The following is a 27039-nucleotide window of genomic DNA, read 5'->3' as shown; positions in this document are numbered from 1 at the left end:
GATGTCTACACACACACACTCCCTCCCTCTCTGTCTCTCTCTCTTCCCCCAACATTGAGCATTACACATGCAATAAACATTGTACTAGAAATCTCTGGCATCAGTTGTTTGGGATAAATTGAATAGGACAGCGAGAGATAAGATTAGCAGGGATAATGAAGGAGGAAAAGAGAGGCACCTTCTGAAGTCATTCACAGAAAATGAACACAGTTTTGCTCAAATCTATTTGTACGATTGCTTCCCACAATGCCTGCAGAATATTGGGGAAAAAACAGAGACAAGTACAACAAGTACCTGTTTTGGTTAACATTTGTTTTTCTGTAGCTGAAATATTTCAACAAAATCTTCTACTGTAAAATCTTCCCTTTTTTCCAGCTTTTCCCTTTCCTCGTTGTTTTCAGGTAATGGTTGACAATTTGTTGCTTTGGTTGTTTGAGGAAGACAAGAATGATTGTGATTGGTCGTTCGCTATGCTAGCATGTCTCTCATTAGCAACATGATGTGTATTCAGGAACTCTTTCATCGGTAAATAATGTTCTAGACTTGTCTCGTAAATTAGTCAAGGAAATGTTCTTTTGTAACAAGTAGCAAAGGGTTGTAGCATGGCCTTTTTGAGTTAATCTGCCTCACCTGGCATCACACATCCTGTGATATGACCATTCATTGCAATGTCAATCCTTAAATAATTGAAAGTGCAGCACTGTTTTGTACCAACTTTGCAACAAAAAACATTCTCTAAGGTTGCTACTTTAACCCCATGTGTTACTCACTCACTCTGGAATCCAACAGCTTCACAGGCAATACATGACTATTATCCACCTGACAATGAAGACATTATTGACCAATTGAAAGAAAATCTGTGGGGAAGGGAATAGTAGAAAGGGATAAAAACTGCTACGCATTCATTGCCACTTAAGACCTGCAGATGCAATGGTATTGACATTTAACTTATTTGTTCTGCTGTCCCTTATGATATTCTCCTGCTTGCACCTCTTGAATGCCTCACATGACTGGGTGTCCAGATAAACTGATTCCTGTAAGGATTTGCAGTGACATTATTATTTGGAGTAAAGTACCTTCATTGATCAGACTGTGGCAAATCCTGTCCGCTACTGAAATGGTCTCTTATCAATAAAGTGCTTGTCACCTTTATATTTATCAAATATCCCGGTTTTCAAACACAACACACAGTATTGTCCTTCAATGGGGAAATGATTATTTTCACAGGTCAATACTGAACATTGTTCTTGAGCTTTCCAGAATTGTACTTCCCTCTTGGGAATATTGCACCCTTTGCAGTTCAGTCCAATCTTTTTTTTTTTATGGAAAGAGTCAGTATGCATGTCCTTGGATATTCTCACCAAATGTTTATCTGATTGACTTCACACTGTGTGGGTTTATTGCGTGACATCTACGGGACATTCATCTAACAGTTTATCTGTCACTTGTTGAGTGAGATTCATGGGACATATTATTGACATATGACTGCTTGGGGGCTGACATGATGAGTTGTGGGTTGGAGGTTGGTAGTTAAAACTACTTGCTTAAAGGGGGCCCATTATGCTCATTTTCAGGTTTCACAATTGTATGTTGTGCCTCTACCGTGACATGTTTACATGCACAAAACCTATATAACACACTACAGAAAAGGGAGATCCCCAAAACCACATTGGGACCCCCTTAAAATGGCATTTTACACTGCATAAATGATCCCCCCCTTACTACTAAAACTCTGGGATTGACCCATTCTAAATCTTTAGAACAGGAACTGTTCTACTATTCTGGGTTAAAAAATATTGAAAACACTTGAGTTCCTGCACTAAAAGATCCCAGTGTAGGAATGAGAGGTGAAAGCTGTGGTCATTTTCTTACAGGCCAAGAGGTTCAGGAGGCTTAAATAAGCATCAGACAAACAGCAATCAGGGTGATCAGCTGGTGAGAGCTGCAAGATGTTTTCCATGAACTCATCAGCTCTGGAGGTGTGGTGGAAAAGCCTAATCAAGCAGAAAGTGAGAACACCTTGGAGGCATTTAGTTTGCTTTCAGGGAAACCAAATGTATTTAGAATAGAGTTTTCTTGATTAAAATCCAACAGAGCAACCTGGCTCATAATATCCACAGAAAGATACATTTTCTGTTTATGTACATTTAATTCCCCACGTTTAGAATATTGTCATCTAGCGGTTCCTTTTTTTAGATTTTCTAATTTCCTACTTTGGGACACACTGCAGCCTGCATCATGCTGACATTGTTGCACTTTGACTTTCTTCAGTATGGGTGAAAGCAACATTAGAATGATTCATCTCCCACTCTCACTGTCAGTGACAAATGGGCAGCAAAGTGTTTCTTTAAAGAACACTCAGCACTGGGAGAGGAAGTCTGGCTCTCATCGTGGACGAGCATATTTATGAGGCCAATGATTATGACACTGTGATTTTGACCTCATGAAAACAATCAATAAAGTTGTCCCTATTTGGATACTATAAGTGAATTAATTTAAATTAAGAAAGCATTAAGGATTTTTATTTAATTATCAGTCAAGACCTTACCTTCAATATTTGAATTTCTGTGTTTTTTAAGACTTGCACGCTTACAATCTTTTTACTTCAAGAAGGGGGCGGTTACAATTTTCCAGCCATGCAAAATAACTTTATAATATCCTTCACATCAACAAGTCTGCAAAACATCACTGTTTAATTTGTTGTAGAAACACTGCTCTGCCTTACACTCCAAATTAGCATTGTGTGGTTGTTGTAAATTATTTTTAAATACAAAATAAGAAATGTATGCCTCCAATCTTCAGCAGTGTTTGATTAAAATGTAGACAGCAAAAAGCCACTGAGGATTCAAACTGTGATGTAGCAGGGAAATATTATATATAATATAAAGAAATGCAGCTGCAGACAGATTAGAATATTCCCTTTGTGAAGTTTTGTAACCGGTTTATGGGAATAGTGTCAAACCATAAAAAAATTCATTTGATTGCCAATATGCTGCATGAATACTTAATGGGGTTGGATTTCCATCTCACATTTGCGAGTGTTTGCTCAGAGACTTTGCCTTTTTTGAAATAGCTCTTAAGGATGAACTTTCATTATGTAATCGCTGTGCGTTTCTGCCGAGGATCCTTGGGGCTGCCTCCCAGTCTTTTATTTTGTTCTCTGCTTGAAAGCATCGGGGTGGTGGGTATGCCTTTTGGTCCCATTCGGGAGGTTTCAGCTCCTTCAAGGGAAGCCTATGTTTTATTCACCTGGGCAAATCTTTTATCATACTTATCCCCCAATAGATTCACATTGGAGGCTTCAGGCGTTTCCCGAACACTCTTATACTCAACAGTGTACACAGAATAAACTGGTAGACATCCAGCATGTTCCTCTAGGAGAGCTCAGCAGAATATACGTAGCAGACACTGTTGAGTTTAAACTAAGGTGATGGTGCAGTTTCTGTCGCTACTAGTTTTAATCTACAATATTGAAAAATCTGAAAAGGTATTCAGTGGTTTGCACTAAAATGTTCTGTAATCCTGCACAAGCAACATTGCTTTTTAATTTAGGGTTAGGTTTTTAGGAATTCAACGGGTTTCATAAAAAACAATGCAGCCTATTTTACACCTTCAGTGTTTGACAGACCTTCGATTTAGTACAAAGAATATAGACTAAAAAAATGCAGTATCGTGACAGAGAGAAAAAGGCGAGTCACGTCAGTTAGTGGTAGGTGTCGCAGGAAACCCTGATACGTGGCACTGATAAAACATTAGTGTGCCGTGCGCCTGTCAGACCTGCTCACCCTTCGCGTGCAGCTCCTGGACGCTGAGATGTGAGAGAGATGTTAATTGGACCGACGCTTTATGAGAGTGAGAGGAGGGGAGATGGACGAGGCGTCCCTACTGATTCACAGATCTGAGGTGGAAGAGAGGCGAGCCGCAGGGGGACTGTCCGCCAGAGTGAAGACCACAACGGGAATGTTAATGCTGCTTGAATAACTCTGCAAAGGGCTGAGTTCAATGCTTTGTTTTATAAACAACCTAGTCAACCTATTTTCTGGAAGTTTAAATGCTATGTATCCTATTTGAAGGGTGCCTATATACATGTAGATGGTGGAGTATCAGAAAATGGCCGAGCAAATAGAATCATTCTTGCCTCATTTTTCTAGCTTTCGATATGATTCTTTGCTTTGCTTCTATTTTGATACATTTGCACCCGGTTTCTTAAGGGAAACATTGCATAATTCATACTGTCAGTCAACACTGACTGTACTCCCTTTGCAGTTGAAGTAGTGTAAGCAGATTTCCTAAGAACCGTCTCCAGGATTGGGATTGAACCATTCACTTTGTGGCAACATCTGCCGGTTTCCTCGCCCCGAGGACTGTGTTCGTCAGCTAGAGCTCTGTTGCCAAACTGTCAACACATGTGCCAACGTGTCAGACGCCTCCTCATGTATGGAAATTAATCTCAATAGGCCTAAACAAACATCCGTTGCCAGGAGCCCAATTTAAAGCTCAATATCCTCCTTATACCAGAACTCGTTTTTGAGTTTAAGGTGTTTTACAAAAGAAGGAGAACATAAACATTCACCAATTATAACAATCAGAACATAACCTCCCAAATCAATATATCAAAACAATGCAGTCAAAGAATACAATTACAAAAACAGAATCAGGGTAACACCACTGGTGAAATATTGTGAGAATCCCATTAGTAAGGAAGTCAAGATTCACGTTTACCTTAAAATTAGCTTTTTTTAAAAATAGTTAGCTCGGTTGTTGTTTTCTTTGTTGCGTTACGGCATAAAGATGAACAAGTAGAATATAGCATTCAGAATCAAGGATTGTGGTCATCCAGAGATTTCTCAGAAAACATATTCTACAGAATTAAGAACAAATATTTGTCTGGTTGATTAATCAGTCTGATAATTGCATTTCGATATTTTTTCTCCAAATCTTGCAGCCCTAGTTCTGTGTTAATGATGTGAAGAAAAATAAATGTCAGCGTGAAAACACCATTATCCCCCCGGCCCACACAACATACTTTACTCCCTCCTCACACATCCTTCAGACTGTCTACAACGCCAGATTATTCTCTATTTGCACAGTGAGGTGGCATATTTGTTGCTCCTAACACTCCCCACAAGTCTCTGTAGGCATTTGAAAATCAGTATGGCGAGCATCTGCGAAACCTCCCAAATCTCTCGCACTTCTATCCACTCATGAGGGATTCTACCTGGCAGCGAGAAAGCAAGCTTATCTGTGTATGAAATGCTAATGCGAATAGCCTCAGCCGTACTTTGTGCATGAGAACACACAGGGCCCTCCTTGTTGCAAAGCCCACCTGCTCTGTGTTTTGTTAAACGGAAAGGCCTGCCAAAATCTTCCAGCCTCAACCTGAATTTAGACTTCTGAGAAATGAAGAGAACTGAGTTATGTAGGTGAGCCAAATTTATTTCCTTTTTCAATCCGCCGTTTTCTCTTGTACTAGATAGAGCAAGACTTAAATCCCGGGGGGCGTTACGTCGGGACGTGTTCTTTGGTGTCAGTTTGGTGTGTCAGTTTAAGACGTAAAAGTTAGTAAGGATGATCAGCAAAATGAAAGTAAAGTTTTAGAGGTAAAAGTAGGTAATGTATAAATATCTAATATAACTTAAAAAAAACATCCCAAAAAATATAGATGATTAAAAATAAATTAGAACTTACTTACTTAAATGTTTATTGATGCTGATACAGTTTATTATCTGCCAATTGGGTAGGTTCTGCTAACCAGCTAACCAGTTCTTCTGTAAAGTGTTTTTTCCGTATTTTATTTTAACGTAGAACAAAAATGGAAATAGTCCCACATTATTCCATAGTACTTTGAGTAAATATACTTTTTACATTCCCCAACTGGTACCAAGGCAATATGCCAAAGAATCAATGGGTTAATTAGGAAAGACAATATACAGACCAATCAATAACTGATGAATGATCGCAACTTTGAGCCCCTCGGCCAACATGTGTCAGTTTCTTTTGTGCATAATGCTGAGCCCTTGTGAGGACGCTTGCAGAGAGAAATAAACTAAATGATTTTGATGCGAGTTGGAAAACAGTGTTTTTTCCCTGCAGTGGCCAGCAGATGGGTGCTGTCTGCTCCATCCTGGCTCTCCCACTGTATGATTGGAGCTCAAGAATCCAGCCATTAAACACACAACAGATGGGACATTTTCCATCTTCCAACCCGCTCTCATTAAGCAGCCAAACAACATATAGTGAGGTTGACGAGTGCAGGCATATTTTGTAATTTGACACCAAGAAAAAAGAAAACTGAGAACTCCTACTTCCCAGATATAATTAAGGTTGTTTAACTTGGCATGTTAACACGAAGAGATGAAACCATCAGAGTCCCGCCGCTCTCATCTTTGCAACCTTTGCGCTGCCGAGCCATGTGAGGAGCGCTGCGTTTAGTTTGGAGGTAATCAAAGCTGAGGGTGAGGACAGATGGTGTTTGGAGGGTAGTCTACTGGAAGGACAAGTTGCTGTTGACTTTAGGAGACATGGTGGGAGGGGTTGACTGACACACCAGCCTGCCCACATGACTCAGTGGGAGTCATTACTGCAATGAGCCTAATTACCTTCAGGCCTAATCTGTGTTTAAAAACCTGCTGCTTATTGCTTTTAATTACCCACAAGAGCAGAAGAAAGATTGAAAAAGCAACATTGTAGCATTTGTTTTGTTACTACACGAGCAAATAGATGCAGGGATAGTTATATTATGTCATTATTTCAAGCTTCGGATGACTAGCTGTTGCGTCCGTGTAGTCCTGTTTTCTCCTGGACTGTTTACACAGAGGGCTTTAACTGTCCTTGTACGTACTCTACAGCACAAGTGTGTTTGACAGCAAAGTATTTTCGTTCTATTTTTTTCCCAGCCTGCACCTTCATTTAAAATGTTACTGAGACAGTTGTTCTGCCTGTAGCCCGAAAGGCAAATTACTCTCAGCAGCATCACTGAAGGCAGAAAGAAAGAGAATTGATCTCCAGATCTCTGTTTTGCAAGATGACGGATCGAAGAGTGTTATCTAAATAGTCGGTTCATGATTATAATAACATTTGTGCACCATAATTACCACATACAGTATGTAGTCATTTTGACGTGAGGTAAAAAATGCTTTGAAAAAGCAATGGACTCATTTCCCAATGACATTAGACAAGTATACCTTCCTTTTTTTGTCGTGTCACATTCAATAGCCCAGGAAACCTGGTTAGTAAACAGTGCTGGTTGCTTCTTTTTTTAAATATGTTTTTTATTGTCTCTTTCAAAATGTTAAGATTGTTGGTGCAGTGGAAAAGATGTACAAAGGCAGTTTTGAATAATTTATTCGATTTTTTTTCTTCCCAATTTTAAATGAAACGTGTCATGTTTTCCACGCAGTCAGATTTTAGAGGGTGGCATGAAAGAGCCCTAACCCTAACCCTTGAGACCATTCATAGAATATGTATTGTGATCAAAGTTGTATTGTGCTCAAGTTAACTTAATATCAATCATTCTCTTATGGAAAAATACTCAAGTTGATTGGATTTTAATTCATAGCAATGGAGTTGAATCAAAGATGAGTGCTTGGGAAACTATAAGGATAGGGGAATTGCAACCATGCCATGTTTGTTTCTGGGCTGAAATTGAGGAGAGATTCTTGCACAGCAACTACTCTCAAGGTGAGAAAGGCTTTCAACGCATGCTCCAGCAGAGAATCTGTAATAATCTAGACATCTTACATCTGTTGTTTTCTACAAAACCGTCATCACACAAGAGTGGGTGATGCTTACAGTATGTGCCAAAAAAAACGTTCCATAAAGAATCCTGATATATAACTAAATCATGTAGCCTACAAAAACCAACCTAGACCTGAGTGGAAAAAAGACAAACCCTGAAACGATCCTTTCAGCCCTGAGTGTTTTTGTAGGATGGCTTTGTAGAAATACTACAGACTGCTTGGCTAACCCTCCTGAATGGCTGGCACCTCTCTTCAACCTTTTTGTCTCCTCCAATTTTGTGGAAGCTCCAGGGTGTGCCGCACATTCAGAGGATTGTCCCGCCTGTGAAGCTGGCTATCACACTAATCTGCTTCCTTTCACAAACAATGAGCTGGGTCACATCACCCAGGGCACAAAGCGTGTTTTTTTTAGGTAGTGATCAACGAAATGCATTTTTGTAATTTAGTCAAACAGGGCTATTATCACGTGGCATTAACTCTTAAAAACACGTTATTTTATACAGCATTTACAGTAGCTGAAAAGTACATTCTGTGATGCCTGCTATTCACAGTTCAACACTTGAAGAGTATATGACAGGTATAGCTGCTTTTATGTCTAATGGACTGTATAATTGTGTAATACTTTTTGATTCTTCAAAGAGCCAAACCAAGATGGGAGTTGTTTTATGTGGTGCTGATATATAATGGAAATCCAAGCATAAAGGAATTGAAAGAAACACTGCATACTCTCTTAATGTCAATAGAAATGATGTGTAAAAAAGTGTTGGATTTGTATGAAATGAAACATCTTCAGGTACGTAAGTAAGAATGAACTGACACTGAGAGAAAGGCAACAAGACGTCGCATAGAAACAAACCAAATGTTGTTTCGTGAATTAAACAGCAGAACGTTTCTATGTGCTAAAGTGATTCCCTTGTTAGTAATACTGTGTTATAAAACACAAGCCTCTACAGATAAACTAGCAAAACTCAAAGTATTTCCTCACATGATTTCCTCATTTAGATGAAATCCTTCTTTTGATAGTCAAAATGTGTATTATTATTTTTTTCTACTTATCCTGAAACACACTTGGAAATGTCAGGTTATTTATCACATCGAAGCAAAAACACGTATAAATCAAATTCCATAAGGTACACTTGCTCATTCATTTGTAAAATCTTCTGCAATAACAAAGGTAATAATACAAATAAACCACCAATATTTGATCTCAGCATATTGTCTCACTGTATTTATTATTGTATTAGGCTACCCAACCGCTATTATTGACACAGCGGCCTTCTATTCCAGCGCAGACGAAACATTTTCCCAGCACAGCAAAGCTATATGCCGTAAGCAATACAAAGGGTATTAGTGGCTTTAGATGAGGTGCTACAGCTCATATTGCATATATCTGTGCAGAGGGTATTTTTAGGCTTGCATTCTATTTCCAGCAGGTTCATTGAAAGCTGCTTCTGTAACAACAAACACGTACAAATAAATTCATGTTCAGGCATCAGGAACATTTAACAGTCAGATTTCTGTGTCACAAATTATCTTATTTTACCCTCTTATTTTATTACCAACAGGTCTTATTAACGGCTGCAAATTGTTTGTATTTGCTTTATTTCCAGGTGAGGGGAAGAGTCAAGAGTCTCTGTGACTGTCCCTCTTTGTTCTGAGGACAGAGCAGTGGTTCAATGATATGTGTTTTGACCCGCCCCAGTCTTCTGCTATCTGCTGTTTGACACCGACAGAGAGCTGATGCTGTGAAATCGAAAGCAGAGGGTGAGCTCTTAGCAGGAGCCCGAAACATTAGCTATTAGCGGCAGGGGACAGGAGCCCCTCTCTGACACTCTGAATCGAGGTGTATGTCTCTCAGCAGCTCTGTTTCGATTGTTGTCTTCATTTTGCATTATCTTTCTTTTAAGCATGTCACCCCCTGCTCTGTCATCAGTGGGCTATTGGATATTCCATTTAGATTGTTTAGATGACCAGTTGATTGGATGTTATTGAGTTGTCCTAATCCCATGAATTACTAAGGAGACAGAGTCCGTTTTGTGTCTGCCTTTGTTTTCCTTGCCAAAGGTTGAACAGTCCACCAGCAAAATGTAAAATAAAGTATCAGAGGCGCAAAGAGATATCCTTTACATTAACTTTAAAGCATGGACACATGTCACGGCCCGTCTACAAAAGTTGAACATTGCTCAACTTTTTCAGCGAGCCACGCCAGCAACGCTCCGCGTCGCTTCCCACAATGCAGTTCGGCGAAAAGTGACGTCACCCCATTCAAAGTGAATGGTGAAGCTTTCAACGCACGCCGCTGTGTGGACGGGCCGTTACTGTGGAGGCACACAATACAAATATGGACAATCAAATGTTCATAATAGGCCACTTTAAGGAATCAGAAGGTCCCACAAGACGGTTAATCTTTGAGTTGCTTGCTTTGACCGACGTAAAGCTAAGGTAATTCAGTGAATGGGTTAATATAAAATAATAATAATAATGCTTTTAAAACACAGACAAGTCAGACCCCCTCTCATCATTTCTGAATTCCCTACCCGTATGTGACTTTCATTTCCAAGCCCATTGAAACTTTTTTAAAATGAACATCTTTGAAAACAACTGGGCCCTGTAGTTTAGAAGCTAACATGGATCAAACAGCAGTAAACAGTCCATTTGTTGTTGTTTTAAGCATCGTTATAATACACATTTGGTGCTCTAATGAGCGTTCCAGCAGCAGAACGGTGTACAAGGGGAAGTAAACGACAGATCCCTGTGGTAATGTCATAGCATGTCATCCGGTGCAACGATGTGGCACATTTACAACACCAGATCAAAACAGAATTGCATGTGCGTGCAAATGTAGCCACTTTTGTATGCAGCCTGCCAAAATCTTTGTGGCTGCTGCTGTGCATAACCCATCCTGTTAAACGCTCCACACACATAACCACGCCTTGGGCAGAAGGTCGCATTAAACAATATCATCATCATAAACAAGGGAAGGAAATTATTTCCATTGAGTGAGGCGGATACTGTTGATTTTATGACTCCATTAAATGTTTTTTTGCTGAGAATCTGCATGATAATAGCTCAATTAAAATACTGATTGAAGAGAGGTGAAAGTGGAACCAACATAAACTATATTTTTGTTGTCTTACTGACTCAGCCACTTCACTACTTGTGTGGCTGAACTGTGAAGTTATCAACATATATTGAAACAAGAGGAAAAACCTTAAAATCTCTAGAACAATTATTTAAAAGTATTCTTTGCAGCACTTGAAATCGTTTCCCCAGGAATTGGAAACAGAATTTGGGCGTAGCTCTACTGTATATGCAGATGGAAATCTTTCCCCAGATTACACGTGTATCGTGTGCGGCAGAGTATTTATCCCTCTTTGCTGTAATCTAAGTCGATGTGGAACAGACTTTGCCTTCCCTTCCCCTGTCTGGGCTGGCATTATCACTTACTACCGTGGCACTTAGTCAAAATCACCAGCAACTATAGATGAGCTGCATAATTTGCATGTAGAGATATTTCAAACATGGGGATTAGTCGGTGGTACTAAGAAAATCCTAATCCATATATATGTAAAAATATTTATATTTATATGAATGAATATTCTGTGATTATCCTTCAAAGTATGTGGCAGTCTTAAGTTGCATTAATGCCTCGTTTTAGCGTTTCTCTCTAAGGTTGTCACAGGCATTGTGTGAGATAGAGAGCAGAGCCCTTTGAAGTCTGTCAACTCCTATATCCTATTAAATATCAAATATATGTTTGTCCTCTCCATAATCCCCACAAAGCTGCTATTCAGCTGCAGCACTTTGAATGTTGAACGCTACAGCTTTAAGTCACTTTATTATAATGATCAGTTTTAGAATATGCCCAAACTTCTTTTAGCTCATGTTTCTCTTGTTTATAGTTGGCTTTCAAAAGTCTAATTCCTTTTTGACAACTTTGTAAGGAAGCATTTTGGTGACACAGTTTTTTAAAAAGATGATCTGTTTGATTTTGGTAGTCAAACGTCAAATTCATTGTGACTTCACTCAACCTGTACTCAATAGCTCACGCTAAGGAACCAAACATGAAAGAATTGCACACCAGCCTCCGCAGAAAACTTCAACACACTTTATTCTGCATCAAAAAGCGAAATTAGGTATTGTTTTTCAGATTTGAGTTGTATATCAAACACATTTGCAGTAGCCTACTAATATATGTTGACTATGCAGTGTTGAGCTCCATGAATCTGGTTATTTCAACCTTTGAGCTGAACATATTTCAGAATGTTTACACAGCAGGTGTATTTCTGTGCATCAGTTTAATCCCCAAAGCCTGGTGGAGCTGGTGATGTCAGCAACAATGCTTTTGTCGCGTTAGCAATGTTAGCATCCTTAGTGCAAGCTTGAACTTTACGTACTCTGTCTAAGAAAGGCCTCACAGCTCACTGTTCAGAAACCTAAATTAGACTCTGAAATCATTGCTACAGCTATAGTTGTGACATCACACCAAAGGGCAGAACAGCAAGGTCAAACTTTGCAATTTCCTCCGATTCAAAAGTGAGCCGTGAGGAGCGATTTCATGCTTCAGCAACTCCTTAAATAATATATCCAACTCTAAACCCCAGCCCAAGACTAGATGATTCTCCATAATGCCCCTTCTTTAAAGACCACATAGTTTCTCATGCAGGGGTAATGCACATTCTTTCAGAAGACTAGCAGAGCATCACTATTTTTTAATACTTCATTGCCATCTTTACTATTTTGATTGAGAAAAGCAGTTTCCTTCTGTCTTTTCCATTCCACTGCCTTTTTAAAATCCCCCCTCCGCCTCACGTCTTAGTGGCTTGATGCCCGTCCTTATCATAGTAAATGTATTTCTTCCTGCCGTGCTTATTATTCAAGCACACAGTAAGACCCACAGTATGCCCCGTTCATGTTAAAACATCCAAATCAAACATTTCCTGATGTTTGTTAATAAACCAACTCATCCTTTGAGTCACAGGCCGGCTCTGCTCTGAAACATGACTCTTACCTCACGAGGCGGTATCAGTCACCACACAGCGCCATAACCTCATAGGCATGGACAACCTTTCAATATAACTGCGACTCCTCAGGTCTGAACTTGTTTGTATCATCCGCACAACGGCTGGAATAGTAAAACTAGAATACTTTTTTGTACTTTGTCGACCAGTTTGAAGTGCGTGTCCTCATCTGCAAGGATTTACGAGTTGCGATTTAATTGGAGGGAATTAGTGGACATTTAGCTTCTAATATCCATCAAATTAATCTCTTACTCTGTGTTTCTCTCTCCTTCTCTCCCAGGATATCCAGAATGGCTTCCAGGATTAACCTCTGCTCTCGGTAGAACTACCAGAAGTTCACGTCCGTTTGCACAGCATTTCACAGCCTGGGAAATTCCATAATGTAAATATATCTTGCTCCTTTTTTTCCCTCATTCAACCTACGGCTTTGGGAGATGAACCCTAGAGGATCTACCGGGAGGGCTATTTCCTTCATTTGGATTTAGAATTATCTTTGGCTGGGACTACGGTAGCGGTGGCTGGTTGTGGCGGCGGTGGTGGTGGGAGGACCTTACCACCTTGGAACACGGGATTAACTTTACAAAAGCACGCGCCACCATGAGGATATCCGCCCCCTCCTGTCTCTGTCCCTTTCTGGTCTGCCTCTGTTTCATCCAGAGGTGCTATGGGGCGAGCCACCACCTCCCCGCCAAAGTGCCCTCTTTCAGGAACGGGACCAAACTGGCCAACGGGGAGACGGAGGTGCATCACAGGCCGAAGCGCGGCTGGATCTGGAACCAGTTCTTTGTTTTAGAAGAACACCTGGGAACAGAAGCACAGTATGTCGGAAAGGTAGGAGTTTGTATTGAACTGACTTGCACCTTCACAACACAAATAAATCTTTTGATCTTAGGGAACTTAGCTTACTTGGCGTTTTACTCCCTCCCCTTGTTTATTGAGAAATGGGTTACAGCAGGAGCACTTTGTTCGACTGAGTTAGACTGCCACGTCGGCATTGTTCACATTATTTTTATCATCTGATGTTGAAATTCAGAGCTCATTTGTGAATATGTGTTCGTTTTTTTCTGTCTGTCATTACCGTGTCGGTAAGAATTCCTGTCATGATGTCCAAAAGCGTTCTCTCTGTGTAATTAGGAGCGCCTCTCAGCATGTGTGCCACTTGGGGGAAGCCAGCTTTGCAAGAGTGGATTAAGTGAGAATAGCCCTCTACATCTCGCTACCTTTGAAATGAAAAATCAGATTTGGTGTCTGTGGGAAACGCAACCAGATTTGATCTCTTGGTGGGAAATGAACCACCACAGATAGAAATTGGACAGTAGTGCGATGGGGACACGAATAATAAGCCGGGGCGCCTCACAGTTAGGAAATGGTATGAATATAATGTCAGAGTGACTGATGTGTCTTACCCCAGAACAGATAGTTGTGGGTATTCCTTCTGTTTGTGCATATAGGGGTGTAGCATGGTTGTCGGTGGTGACTTCTCTGTTAGCTCCACAATAAGCCACATGGAGCTGGTTAAGTCCTCTGTTTGCAGATTGCCTACCCTTATCTCCTGAAATGTTAAAATGTGTTTCTCCGCTGCAGTGATCATTATTCTAGGCACTCGGGCACAGATTAATCCCCTCAACTGCACTCGGAGAGAAAGAGAATGAGAAAGGCAGCACGCTCCTCTGACTACACATATGTCTGCATTTCAACAACGCTGCCATTTGAAGGGAAAATGAAAGAAAAGAGGGATGACATGCTTGGAGAAAAGTGTGAAAGGGAAAAATAACAACAACAGTAAATATCACTTTCTACCTCAAATGTCTGTTTATTGAATAAACCTGGGGTTTTAATCAAAATCGTCCTTGTGAAGCTGGGAAGAAAAGTTATTTATTGGTGAAACATGTTGTTGCTAATATTATTTGACGCGTGAATGAACCATGAAATCCCACAGTGCAAACAAAAACAATCCCGCAGCATCTACGAGGCAGTGTGTCCAGAGTATTAGACGTTACCGAAGATTTGCAGGATGTTCAAAGCGTCAGTTTGTCGATGCACTAACTGCATAAATAGGTGGTTACTCATTTAAAATTAAATTTGTCCACTGCTTTAAAGTTCATGAGTGTTTGGTTTGCTGGCTGGTGTGTTAGTCCTATCTTAAAGGTGTTGTTGTTCTGTTTGTGTGTGTGTGTGTTTGTGTGTGTGTGTCTGTAGCCTGTGCCGCAGATGAAAGCAAAACAAACTGAACAGCTAATCCTGGATGATAATAAGCACTGAGAAGACACACATAAACATTATTAAGGAATCAATTTGACATGCACGTTTAAAGAGATGAGGTCTCCAGATGGTTAGCACAAAAAAACCATTTAATTATCAGGGTGGGGAATGGTTTGCGCTGTCCTAATGTGGCCAGGAGACAGAATGACCCTTAATTAGACGAAGACAGGAGAGGGGGAGGAGGAGGAGGAGGAGGAGGATTAATGCAGTCTGCACGTATTGTGCTTTGTTTTTTTCTTCCTCCCTTTGCTTGATTCAAAACTATGGACATTAGTGAGCCTCAAATGAGCAGTCTTTGCCGATAATTGCTATGACCAAAAATACAAGCTTTTAAAAACAGACGTTTCATGATAAGATGCGTGGAATATTCTAGACTGAAATGGAATTTCTAAATACTACATATAGTCAACATTTATGCAGATGTTTGCTAAGAAATCTGCACGGTCAATCGTTACTCAGACATATCATAATGTTTGACTCAGCCTTGGCATCCGTGTGTGTGTTATATGTACTTTTTACAACTCTCATACAAAGGAGAGCAAAGACTGACTGCTGGGAATAGGTGAAGCGGCCAGCCTGTCAAGAACATCTTTAATCCCCAGGAGGTATCCCATAATCCCCAGTGACACATTTCTGGGGGGCTGATGCATTTGGGAAATGACAGCTTTGTGCATGAGTGAGACGCAAAATGCTTTGGTAGGGGACAGGGCTTGTCCAGATACGAGACAGGAGACAACCAACTCTCCCAATGGGACATGTGGACGTCTTCTTGTCAATCATCTCAGCGTGGTGCTTTGAAGTCGCTCGGCAGGTTACACACCTTGAAAATCCCCCAAACCCTGAATGAATATATATTGCAGTGAGTTGGCTTCTGTACCTTAAATGGAGAACGTGGTGCAGATGTTGTAAAAGTAGTCCAACGTGTGTGGCGTGTGCGATGATAACATGTTACAGTAAACACGTTCTTCTGATTTGACAGAATGGGTGCTTCAGCCCAGTCCAGGAGGAATACCCCTCCTTGTATCCTACGTTCATTTGTAGAGCATAGTAGCAATCTCTAAGAAAGGTGCTTATATGTTTTATTCAAACATCTGTCTTCTTGCACGCACATTAATACCAACAGACGAAAAAAAAAAAAAAAGCAAGATCTTTACATGAAAAAGTGTTTTGCGACGCAGTAAACAAGTGTATGCACATTTGGATGTTTTCAATGCTAAACCACTGAAGTGTTATATGAAATAACAAGGAGCATTTCACAGCTGATGTCACATTACAACTCTGCATTGTTGGATAGAAAAACATTGTGGAAATGTCAGAGATAATACTTATCAACCTCTGAGGGTTTATTCTGACACTGAGGCATTCATATATGAGTGTGGGAGTGCATGTATTAATGTGGTAGGGCTCCAACTAAAGGTTTTTCATTATGGATTCCTCTTTTCATAACGGTTTTTAATGTTGTATAAGAAACACTTTTTTGAAAATATAAAAAATAAAACCTGAAGCAGTTTTCTTGAGCTCAAAATGATGTTCTATAGATTGCTTGTGTTGTTAGTTATAAACACAAATGCACTTACTAATAATGGGAATTCTTTGTTTTAGGAAACTGCAAACAGAAATCTCTGTTTGATAAATGAATGAAAGCAGCCTTCAATATGTTGTCTTTGTGCCAATTGAACACCTAACCAAAACAATATGCTGAAAGACACTAACAAGTTGGGTACCAAACTTAATATATCAGATTATATTAATTTAATCTATTGTTAATATAATATTTAGTAATGCATCTTTACACATTAAATTAGCTCTAAATCACATGTTGTACATTCAGTTCATTCTCCTCGTTATGTGTGCACATGTGTAGCAAAGAGATGTTCATGGACTTTTCTCATCTGAGGTCATTTGGATTGTCAGTGTTTGTTTGCAAAGGCTCATCGTTTTCTGGTCTGGAATATTTATATGTATCTGTAGTGCTGTGTCCTTGATCCGGTCACACGTTGACCAATCAAAACATGGTAGAGAATGAAGCTAACCCAGTGTAATACGGTTCAACTCCCATTGATTTGCAGGAAATAACACTTGAAGCGTATGTCTGCTGTGTGTGCAGGCATGCATAACATCCTGAGTGCATTCCCGTGTCTTCTGGCTGGAACCTTTTAATATATTTGCACTATTTAGACACTTGAGACTAAAGCCATATTCTTTCACCCAGCACAAGGCCAAAAACTTGATGGTTTCATTTCTGTCTCGTTCAAACATCGCAGTTACAGGCAGAGCCATTAAAAGAGTGTCAGACTTGCTTCCGGGTCTCTAATAATCTCATTACTGTACATCAAGACGCTTGCATCCTGCTGGGAAGACGACTATTCATTCTGTGTCTCCCCGCAGATGTCGAAATAGAGGACAACTATTAGGGCGGGTCTCCGTGATGTTCATCAAAGGCTCGTCTCCAGTACGCCCCTCACCTCATCACTGTCTCTTGATGTACGGTCATTACGCGGGCGCTCCATCATCAGGGTTTACTGTGACTGTTACAAATCAATCGCGGAGAAGGGGGCGCTCAGAGGAGTTGATTGGGAGGGAGCTCGGCCAAATTGTGGTATAATAATCAGACAATCAAGCACGCCCACGTAAAAAGTGATTAAGTTCTCTTGAGTGAAGTATAAGAGCCGAGATTTAATCAAAAACGAACCCACCCCCCTTACTAATTGCAAATATGACGGCACAGCAGTGCTCATTTCTCCTTCTCTTCACCCCATGCTCCACTCAAATTGCACATTGTTGATGGAATATACGCTTCACATCCAGAATCCCACCTTGCATTTCTGCTTCTGCAAAGCTTTTAACATCAAGGCAATGCAGCTTTAATGAATCGTTTTAAACCAACATGTTACTGTTAGTCCAAGCAAGTTGGATTTACAAGAGGTGTGGAATCCTAACAAAGAACAAACATCAATTGCAGTGATGCGTGTACAGCTATTTGTAGCTTTGGTGCGTCAATACAAATGTGCTGTGCCCTGGTGCTGCCCGTAGGCCCTCCAGCTGTCATACGGTTGATGCTTAAATGAAAAATCTTAAAATCAGCACAGAATAAATTCCTGGCATTCATTTAATTGTCACATCCAGGTGTTGTACTTGTCCTTTTTTTTGCCTGCTTTGTAGAGATATGCTTTTTGTTTGCCTTCTTGAACTCGTTCCACACTTGTTCATAATGGGTGGAACAAGCAAGGCCAGCTTAGTCGGCACATACATTATGAGGATCTGTACAATGGAGAGGACAAAGCTCGTACAGAAGAGAAGAATAGCTGAAGGTCAGATGTATGAGGATTACAGCGTATACTTCACTGGGGCGATGTAATTGTGAAGATTGTGTTACATGTCATGTACCACTTTTCCAAAAAGTTGATATGTCCTTTGCTTCATTACAGCTACATAGAAAGATGAAGTCTTTTTTTGTTGACTCTACCTAAAACAGGACATGATTTATGACTGAATTGCAGCAACTTATAAGCATTTTGGCAGATTATCAGAGCACCATGTGGCCACTCAGCTCTATATCTGTTCAGCAGGAAAATTGGCAGGAGTAGAATAATTGGCATGGTGACTACTAAACCAAAACTCAATCCTTTGATTGTGCATGTTGTTGTTTTGGCTCAGAAATTCAGCTTTTGAGACTTGTTTTTTCCATTATGGGTGAAAAGAAAAGTGATGTTCTAATACTTTCAAAGCTGTCTGTAGGATATCCTGTTGTATATAGTTGCTGGATTGTTGTGTATAGATGTTTGATGGACTAGATAGCTGCTGGGCATGTTATTCAAAGGAAACAGAAACTTTCAAATGTAATTTGAGTCTTTCTATCAGGCCAAAATACAATGCATATGCTGGTTCCCTTTTAGTCAGTGGGAGGTTTTGATGCTCTTCTCTGTCATAAATGACGACTGAATATCTTTGAGTTTTCGGTTGGATAACACAAGCAATGTGAATAATTTACCTCAGGCTATAGGAAATTGTAATGGCCATTTTGGTGATTTTCTGTCATTTTGTAGCCATAATTATTAAGCCATTATTGTAGCCAGCTTAATTAAGAAAGCAATCACCAGATTAATGCCTCGATGAATAATTAGTTACGGCTATAGTTAATATGTAATAAAACATCCCTGTGATTGGGTTTAAATATAGTCAAATATGTGGAAAGAGGCCTTTACGGATACAATATCATTAAAATATGTCCTTATCTAATCGTTCCAGTCAACTTGGTAAAAATCTCTTCAAATTTCAAACATAATGAAAGCCAATCTCAATGCATTCCTCTGGTCATTCTGGTCATCAATATTATATGTCTGTGTGGTTATTAAATCAGTTAAACCTGATTAAATAAATCGCAGTCGCAGAGTGCACACATATTTCTGTCTCTTTGAGTTCGTATGAGATGGAAAGATTAGTTGCTAACCAATCATAAGAAAACTAAATAAGTGCTTCGAATTCTGTTAATTGTGTTGAGTAACACGGGAGCTGTTCGTGCCTTGTCTTCTTATTCATCAGTACAAATTTCCCTCTGTGCTCTACTAAAACATAATTGGTGAGTTGACTTTAATAATCAACTCTGACGGAGCGAATGATTGACAGAAAAACTATAATCATAGGTAACAAAGCAGGTTTGTTTTCATTTATTTTGTTATCAAGCATTACCACACGTGTAAAAAATACAATTGAATGTATTACTGTCTTAGTGGCACTGATACATTTCCGATGTGAGGATTGCTTTCCTTGTCTTCTCCCTTTAATTGGCTGAGACGCCTGACACGTTGTAGACAGAGACAAACATAGAGTTGTTTTTGACTGTGAGCCCCAATTAGCTTGTGAACACAAACAGTTTATGGCTGCTCTCGGCAATGAGCACACGGACACCAAACACTGACAACACGTAGCTTTCTGACTAAATAAAGTGAAGTTACCCTTTCTCTGGGGTTGCTCCTCTGGGACGTATGATGAAATTATAAGGGAGGTTCTCCTTGAGATTGGAGTTTTTCCGGCGACGACTTCAGAGCCCGAGTCTCTGTTGATCTCTTTAAACTCAGAAGTGCATTGCCAGCCGCCAGCCACATGCCTGTCATCTATTCCACTTTAATAAAGTCAGTCGTAGAGACGGAGAGATAAACACAATCCCTTGTTTTGATGCCCAGTGGAGAAAAGGGATCCCTCCAAATCTTTCTTTGGGGGGATGACAAACATTTTTTCACCTTTATTACCATGTCTTCCTGGACTTCACTGATCGTGTCTATGAGAGATTTTCTTAAATTTCCATATATTACATAAACTAAACATCAAGCCATTTTCATTCCCCTCTCCCACATTGCATCATATAGAGCTAGTGTATGTTATTATATTATTCAGGCCTGCTCTGTGGTGAAACTAAATTGACACTTATTACATTAAGGCAAGTTGTCATGAAATGTTCTCTGTGATCAAATTTAATGAAATATGAATAAAATATCCCAAAGCTGAATTTGAGATGCAGGAGCAGCAACCTCTGCAGAATAATGGAGCCCTGCTGTTGAAATTATGACAGCAATTTGCCCCGAGCCCAGTTTTGTACCATCAGCTTTGAATAAGAAGTGAAAATACAAACTCTCCTCTGAACAGCAGTGAAGGAGGTCTCTGTCCAGGGAAATTTGGATGCTCAAACTGGCCTTTTTCCTGTATTTGGTATCATCAAGCAGTCACAGATGGTGAGTAAACATGAGAAGGTGGTTGTCAGTTAACTTAAAGCCAGGAGGTAAATCAGTTTAAGATCTAATGCAGTTGGTTGTCGTATGTTGTCTAGTATTTCCGTGTAAGATTTATCTAGATCAGGACATCTTTAATTATTGACCAATCACAACAGAGCAAGCCAGCTAACCAATCAGAGCAGGCTGGACTCTAGTTTTAGACAGAGGCAAACAAGCAGTATGAGAAATACTTTTTGAACATTAAAGCATGGAAACATGTCACAGTAGAGGCACAACATATTGAAGGTTACAAGGATAGTCCATTATAGGCTACCATGGATGATATGGGTGATTGTAATACCAAGCAAGACCTCATTGAAAACACCTTCACATATTCCTTTTAAAGCATGATTCCTTATTGCTCTTTTCTGATTTTAGTGGTGAGCAGCCTGATATAGGTTTCAATCTCATCTGGCCTGACCCTGCTGTACTTTAGCCCACGATGTTTGTGTAATGGCCCGCAACCTGTTGACACTTTTATCACCAATAGATTTTTTGAAGGAAGTAGTCGCCATATGCACCATTGGTTCACACTTTGCCGGGCATGATTTATTGGCTCCTGTGAAAGAAGTCAATGGCTAAATTAGCACTCTGTCTGCAGGCGAAATTCCATTTATGAGTGCTGCTGGACAGAAGTGGATATATCCTTGTAGTAGTTATGGAAGTGGTCTGTCAAGAAACTCTGGTTCTCTGAATTTAAATGATTTCATTTATAAGCAGGAATTGATCATCAAGCTAGAGCCAGCACTGTAATCTACAATTTTCGAAATGTCTTTGCCGACATTAAAAATGCAAAGAGTGCAGAAATGGGCCAACAGAGCGATTGTTCCCCTCCACCCTGCTGTGATGTTTTCTCCTGTTCATATTTGTCACCTTGAATTATGGGATTCATAATGGTACAGTGTAGCAACTGATTAACTAGCTATTTCAGCAGGATCTTTGAAACCTTATCTAATTACAGGCCTGATATTTACAGCGGGAAGGAAAGATGGCTCTCATCAAGAGTTTGGTGTGCAATCAGCAGCGGCTTTCTAATTAGAAATGTATTCGCTAGCTCTGGTTTGATTAGAGGTGGCCTGAGGACCTCCTTCGTCCGACTTGTTTAATGACTTCTTTCTGTTAATGGTAGTGTGTTTACTATACCTCTCTTTTTCAATATAAATATGTACCTTTTGGGGCTGTTTTCATTGGGAAATGCTCACGGGTTGGCTAAAACCAAGTTTCAGGGTCAGTTAGGTAACACAAAAAGTTTCCCCACTGCACGTATACCCATAATGCACTGCAGGTTTACAGGCTGTCTGCTCAAGTCTTATCTCCCAGCAGGGATTTCTGATGGTTGCCCAGTGCAGGATTAGCAGTGCCAGAACAGTAATTAATCATGTCACAAACAGACAACCAATCAATGAAAATAACGGTTGCAAAGTGTAATGTTTTAAATAAGGAGATGATTGATTGTTTCTACATTTGGGTCACATTGAAAGGAGAGGATATTCAGCTCTCGTCTGCACTTCAAAAAGCTGTGTCCTAATTCTGGACTGCACCAGTATAATGTGTTTATAACAAAATCCTTCTTTTTTTTTATATTTGCATGGGAACATTATGTAAATCATAATGTAGCCTATCAAGTAGAAGTAGGGCAGGGTAATGAAAAATAATTCACTGTGATTATACGGTATCTATGTGTATTTTGATATCAGTTAATACGAGTAAAAACTTTAGAACAAGATAAATTAGGTCACTATCTCACTAGGCTTAAAGATTCCCTTAATTTAAAAAAGCTCATTAGTACATTTGGAATCTATTTAGATGAGTGAATTATGTAAAAAAATAACATAATTCAATCTTATCTTTGCCATTGTCGACCAATATAACTTCTAACAGTATATTGAGGATTCTAGTTGCCCTATTTAGGACATTTTATAATAATCGCCCCAATTATATGTATCAGCAGTGATATTACAAAATCACAATGACTCTCAATCAAATCAGCAGTTACAATCATTGGTTGATATGAAAAGTCATCTTAGTCTGAAGACTTAGTGGATGTTACCCATCTACGCTTTGAATAACCCTGTAAGAGAGTGTGTTCAAGTTTTATATATATATATAGACATTTTTATTCATTGGGATAAACCCCTTTAGATGCACCATCTCATTTTCAAGGGGGTCCCGACAATAGCAGCAACTTACAGACATAAACAAAAAGACAAAATGCAAAACATGACACACAAGACAAACCACATACAGTCTGTTAAGTGAAATTCAAGCAATGCACACAACCATTACAATTTGAGACAGTCGAGCAAATCAGTTTCATCAATATCAGTTATAACAAGTACAGACCAGTTGAAAGTGAGATAACAATGCATGTTTAAATATACTCAATGATGCAAGAGATCTAATAGCAGCAGGTAAAGTATTCCAGTCAGTTGGGGCTTTATTTTGACCTGAGTGGATGCGATGTATTACATATTTAAACACATATTGAAGATTTTGCCGGTAAACAATTTAAATCCAATGTGACTACTGACTGCTGCTCCTATTTGTCCGTGCTTTGTCATAATTCATTTATTCACTACTCATCTTGAAACACATCATTAAACATTCTTTATTAATACATTTGACTAATACACCTGACCTGGCTGATTTTCCCTCTGTGTGTACGTTGAGTTGTTTGATGTTGTGGGAGAACTTGCCAGACCTTTATTATACCCGACAGCGACAGATACCTCAAATGAGCATTCAGTAGAAACTGACCCAGCTTTCTAGTTGGGTTTTAATTGTGATTCTGGTGTCATTTTACATATGTGTTGCACTTAGCACACGGATGTTAATATAATTTCTGCTTATCCATACTGTGAAGATATTAATTACTGTGGGAGGGAAACACATTACCTCCATACAAACAGAACATGCATTATGTATTTGCTGTATGTGTATCTTTTGTTCTCCAAAGTGTCGCATAAATCATGTTTGAGACGAGACCGAGTTGGGATTCAAAGGTTGTGTTCACAGCTTATTGATGTGCATCGACAAATATGAAACACAAAAAAAAACACTAGTACGTAACATGCACATTAGATTGTTCTGTTATGTTCAGTTGTGACACTTCCCTGAGGAAAAAAAAGTTTAAAAGAAAAAGATTCTTAACATGTTTTATTCATGAGTGGAAATGAAGTTGTTTAAATTATCATGATGCCATTGCGCCCTAGTTTGGAAATCCAGTATTGTAATATCTATTTATACTTTACTACAAAACCAGCTGAGAAATTGACATGAAAGTCTTAATCCTCTTGGTTTCAATTATGGCCCTTATTCCCCTCTCTCCTGGTAAGAAAGAGCCAGAGCGTCTTGTAAGGAATTCCCCAAAACTTGAATCTTGAAAGAGGAATCTCCTTAATGATTGCTTAGGTACAGCCAGGCCTTAGATGGAATATCCAATAATGTATATGAGACCCAAATATTGTGAAACTGAAACCTCGGCGCTCTGCAGTGCATTATTGCCACAAAGGTTACTGCTATAAAATGGGTGGCTGTGGCTCAGTGGGTAGTGTCCCTGGTCAAGACATTGTCCACAGTAATAAGTATGTAAGTTGCTTTGGATGAAGCGTCTAACAAATGACATGTAATGTAATGTAATAATAAAAAGCACATATTTGATGGCCTTGATGAAGATTATATTAAAGTGTATCAGTGTGTGTATACGGAGAGATAAGGCTCCAACAATTGAGAAATGCCAGTCAAAATGTCTAATATTCCAAGGTAACAATTGACTTGTGTTTGTAAGTCCAAAACTAAGAGATATTCAATTTACATTCATATACAGAAGTTCATTACATTTGAGAAGATACAAAGTAGATAATGTTCGATATTTTAATTAAAAATGTGTTACTATGGAAATCATAGTGTTCTCTCCGTGCATTACTCATGCAGCCTTTGTACATCAGTGCACGGTGTTCTTTGAATCACACTAACAACAACTCAAATAAATTATTTTTCAACGCTCAACCTCTGTATTCACACACTCTTTCTCTGGTTTGCAGCTTCACTCTAACTCGGATAAAGGCGATGGATCCGTCAGGTACATTCTGAGCGGGGATGGAGCTGGGAATATATTTGTTATCGACGAAGTGACGGGGGATATTTCCGCCACCAAAAGCTTGGATCGAGAAAGTAAATCACATTATGTCCTGCATGCACAAGCCTTGGACCGCAACACCGAGGAGGCGCTGGAACCAAAGTCGGAATTCATCATCAAAGTACAAGACATCAATGACAATGCACCAACATTTCCAGATGGACCCGTTGTGGCTACGGTGCCGGAGATGTCTGAATTGGGTGAGTACTGCTAAAAAAATGTATTGTGATTGTCAGAAGCAGGAAGCCTGGGTTGGATGGGTTGAAAGAAAAACGTTGGAACTTGAGTGTTATTTTGTGATGTTTCTAATCCCTTTTATCCTTGAGGTACAGACAAGACTTTTATGGCAAGACCTTTGGCGAATGTACCCATGTTATATACACACGACTTAGTGTTGAACCAAGAATGTAGTAGTAGGAAGAGCTGTGATCAAACATGTTATTACCCTGTGCACTATTCTGGTTTGTCCCCTCTTTGATAATGTTCTCCGGAAGGCTTGATCTTCTGTAAGCCAGCCGAGTCCTCTTTTTCATCTTTGTTTGCTGGTTGCTGTGATGGTTTCCCGGGTGGGCAGGTCTTTATAAAGCACTCTATAGTGCCTCCACAGCAATCCCCGCCATCGAGACTATGGAGTCCTCCACATCATAGAGGAGAGAAAAGCCTTTCTCCACCTCCTCTGAGACAGCTTCTCTTCGTAAGCCCAGCATCATGTGGCAAACATCTATTTTTTATTTCTTTATTGTACCGTTCTGTTTTTAGCCGTGTGAACAAAAGCTCACCCTGTTCTCAGTCCAGTGGATTGTGCCTCTCAGGACAATGTCTCCGAACATATGGACGTTGTGACCAATCATAAATGCTAGCCAAACTGCTGTCAGAGCAATTTTTGCTTCTTCCGATATACCGTATAATTTGTAACATTGACGCTATGGTGAAAACATTCCATTCATATCTGTCCGTCTTAAATAATCCCTCTAGCTGCTGAAAGGATGCAGAGCTACTTATTAAAATATATAAGAGGAAACAGCTTCATCAGCTTCTTGCAGCAAGATGGAAATGTGCAAAAGCGATTAAATATGCAAACCCCAATAGACCTGTAGGCGCCCTCTTTATAAACAGTCAATAGCTCCCTGGTTGAATTCATGAATATTCATGAGCAGAAAAAAGCCTTAGCCACATGCAACTTTGCTACTCTGTGTATTTGTTACTAAATTGGATGTGTCAAGTACATGTCTTAATCTCTTCAGAGTGCTACACTGTATGTCCTGACACTTTCTACGTGGAATAATAACTATTGGCACATACTGAATATGTGTGTAGGTCTAAAGCTACTGCTGCAGCTGAAAAAGTTCCAATGTTGTCTGCAAACTTCATCATCAGTTGCACACAAAGAATCAATCACCATTGAAGACCCAAGGGAGGAAATCAAGGACTGTGAAGGGGAAAATAATTAGCCCTTTCTTCCCGCCCCCTCTTTTGCTCTTGTCCATTAAAGTAATTCCTCTTTGGTTCAGCATCTGCAGCGTCAAATCGGCTGTAACAATCAACTGTCCTCACACTCCAGAGCACTAATCCCCCAGCATTTGTCAATACTGGTGCTCCGAAGTGCAGAAAGGGCTGTCTGGGAGTGTGGCAACTAATTGGTTGCGTTGTTCCTCTTTCCTGTCTAAATTGATTAGCTGGGCACGTGCCAGGAACTCAACGTTACCGTTACATATCTCCTATTCAAAAGTACAATAATATTTTCTAGAGTGCTAGATAAAAGGAGTATCAATTTCTATCTACTGTACAGTATATCTCCCAGTTGAGAAGTCTCTACATGGACATAATGGAGATGGTATCACTGCTTTTCCTGTCAACCAATTCACTTCTGGGAAAACATCTTGTTGATTGTGGTTTCAAAAACCCGGAGGCAGAGGCGGGTGCTTGTTTAGACGAGAGGTTATGATTAAATGAGTGTTATCGGAACTAATGCACCGAAATGGAGCGGAATAGCACATATGAGTAGGTATAAAACTGTTTATTGACAAATCCAAAGGCATTTAGGATCGCATAAGGCTTGAACAGGTACTTTTTTTGCCCTATTTGCTGGTGTTTGCTGAGATCCATCATAA

General features: G+C 39.7%; 1 protein-coding gene across 1 annotated transcript in view; it reads left to right on the top strand.

The window, feature by feature from the left end:
- Positions 1–27039, top strand: part of LOC104955405 (cadherin-18-like) — a 139520-nt gene that overhangs the window by 4302 nt on the left and 108179 nt on the right. The window contains exons 2-3 of the mRNA XM_010782731.1: positions 13041–13591; positions 24834–25128. Coding sequence (XP_010781033.1) covers positions 13358–13591; positions 24834–25128 — 529 coding nt within the window. The 5' untranslated portion in view covers positions 13041–13357. The remainder of the gene's footprint in view (positions 1–13040; positions 13592–24833; positions 25129–27039) is intronic.

This window comes from Notothenia coriiceps, unplaced genomic scaffold (assembly GCF_000735185.1).
Source record: "Notothenia coriiceps isolate Sejong01 unplaced genomic scaffold, NC01 NC01_scaffold00024667, whole genome shotgun sequence".
In the NCBI taxonomy this organism is placed as follows: Eukaryota; Metazoa; Chordata; class Actinopteri; order Perciformes; family Nototheniidae; genus Notothenia; species Notothenia coriiceps.
This window is presented reverse-complemented; position numbering and strand designations above follow the sequence as displayed.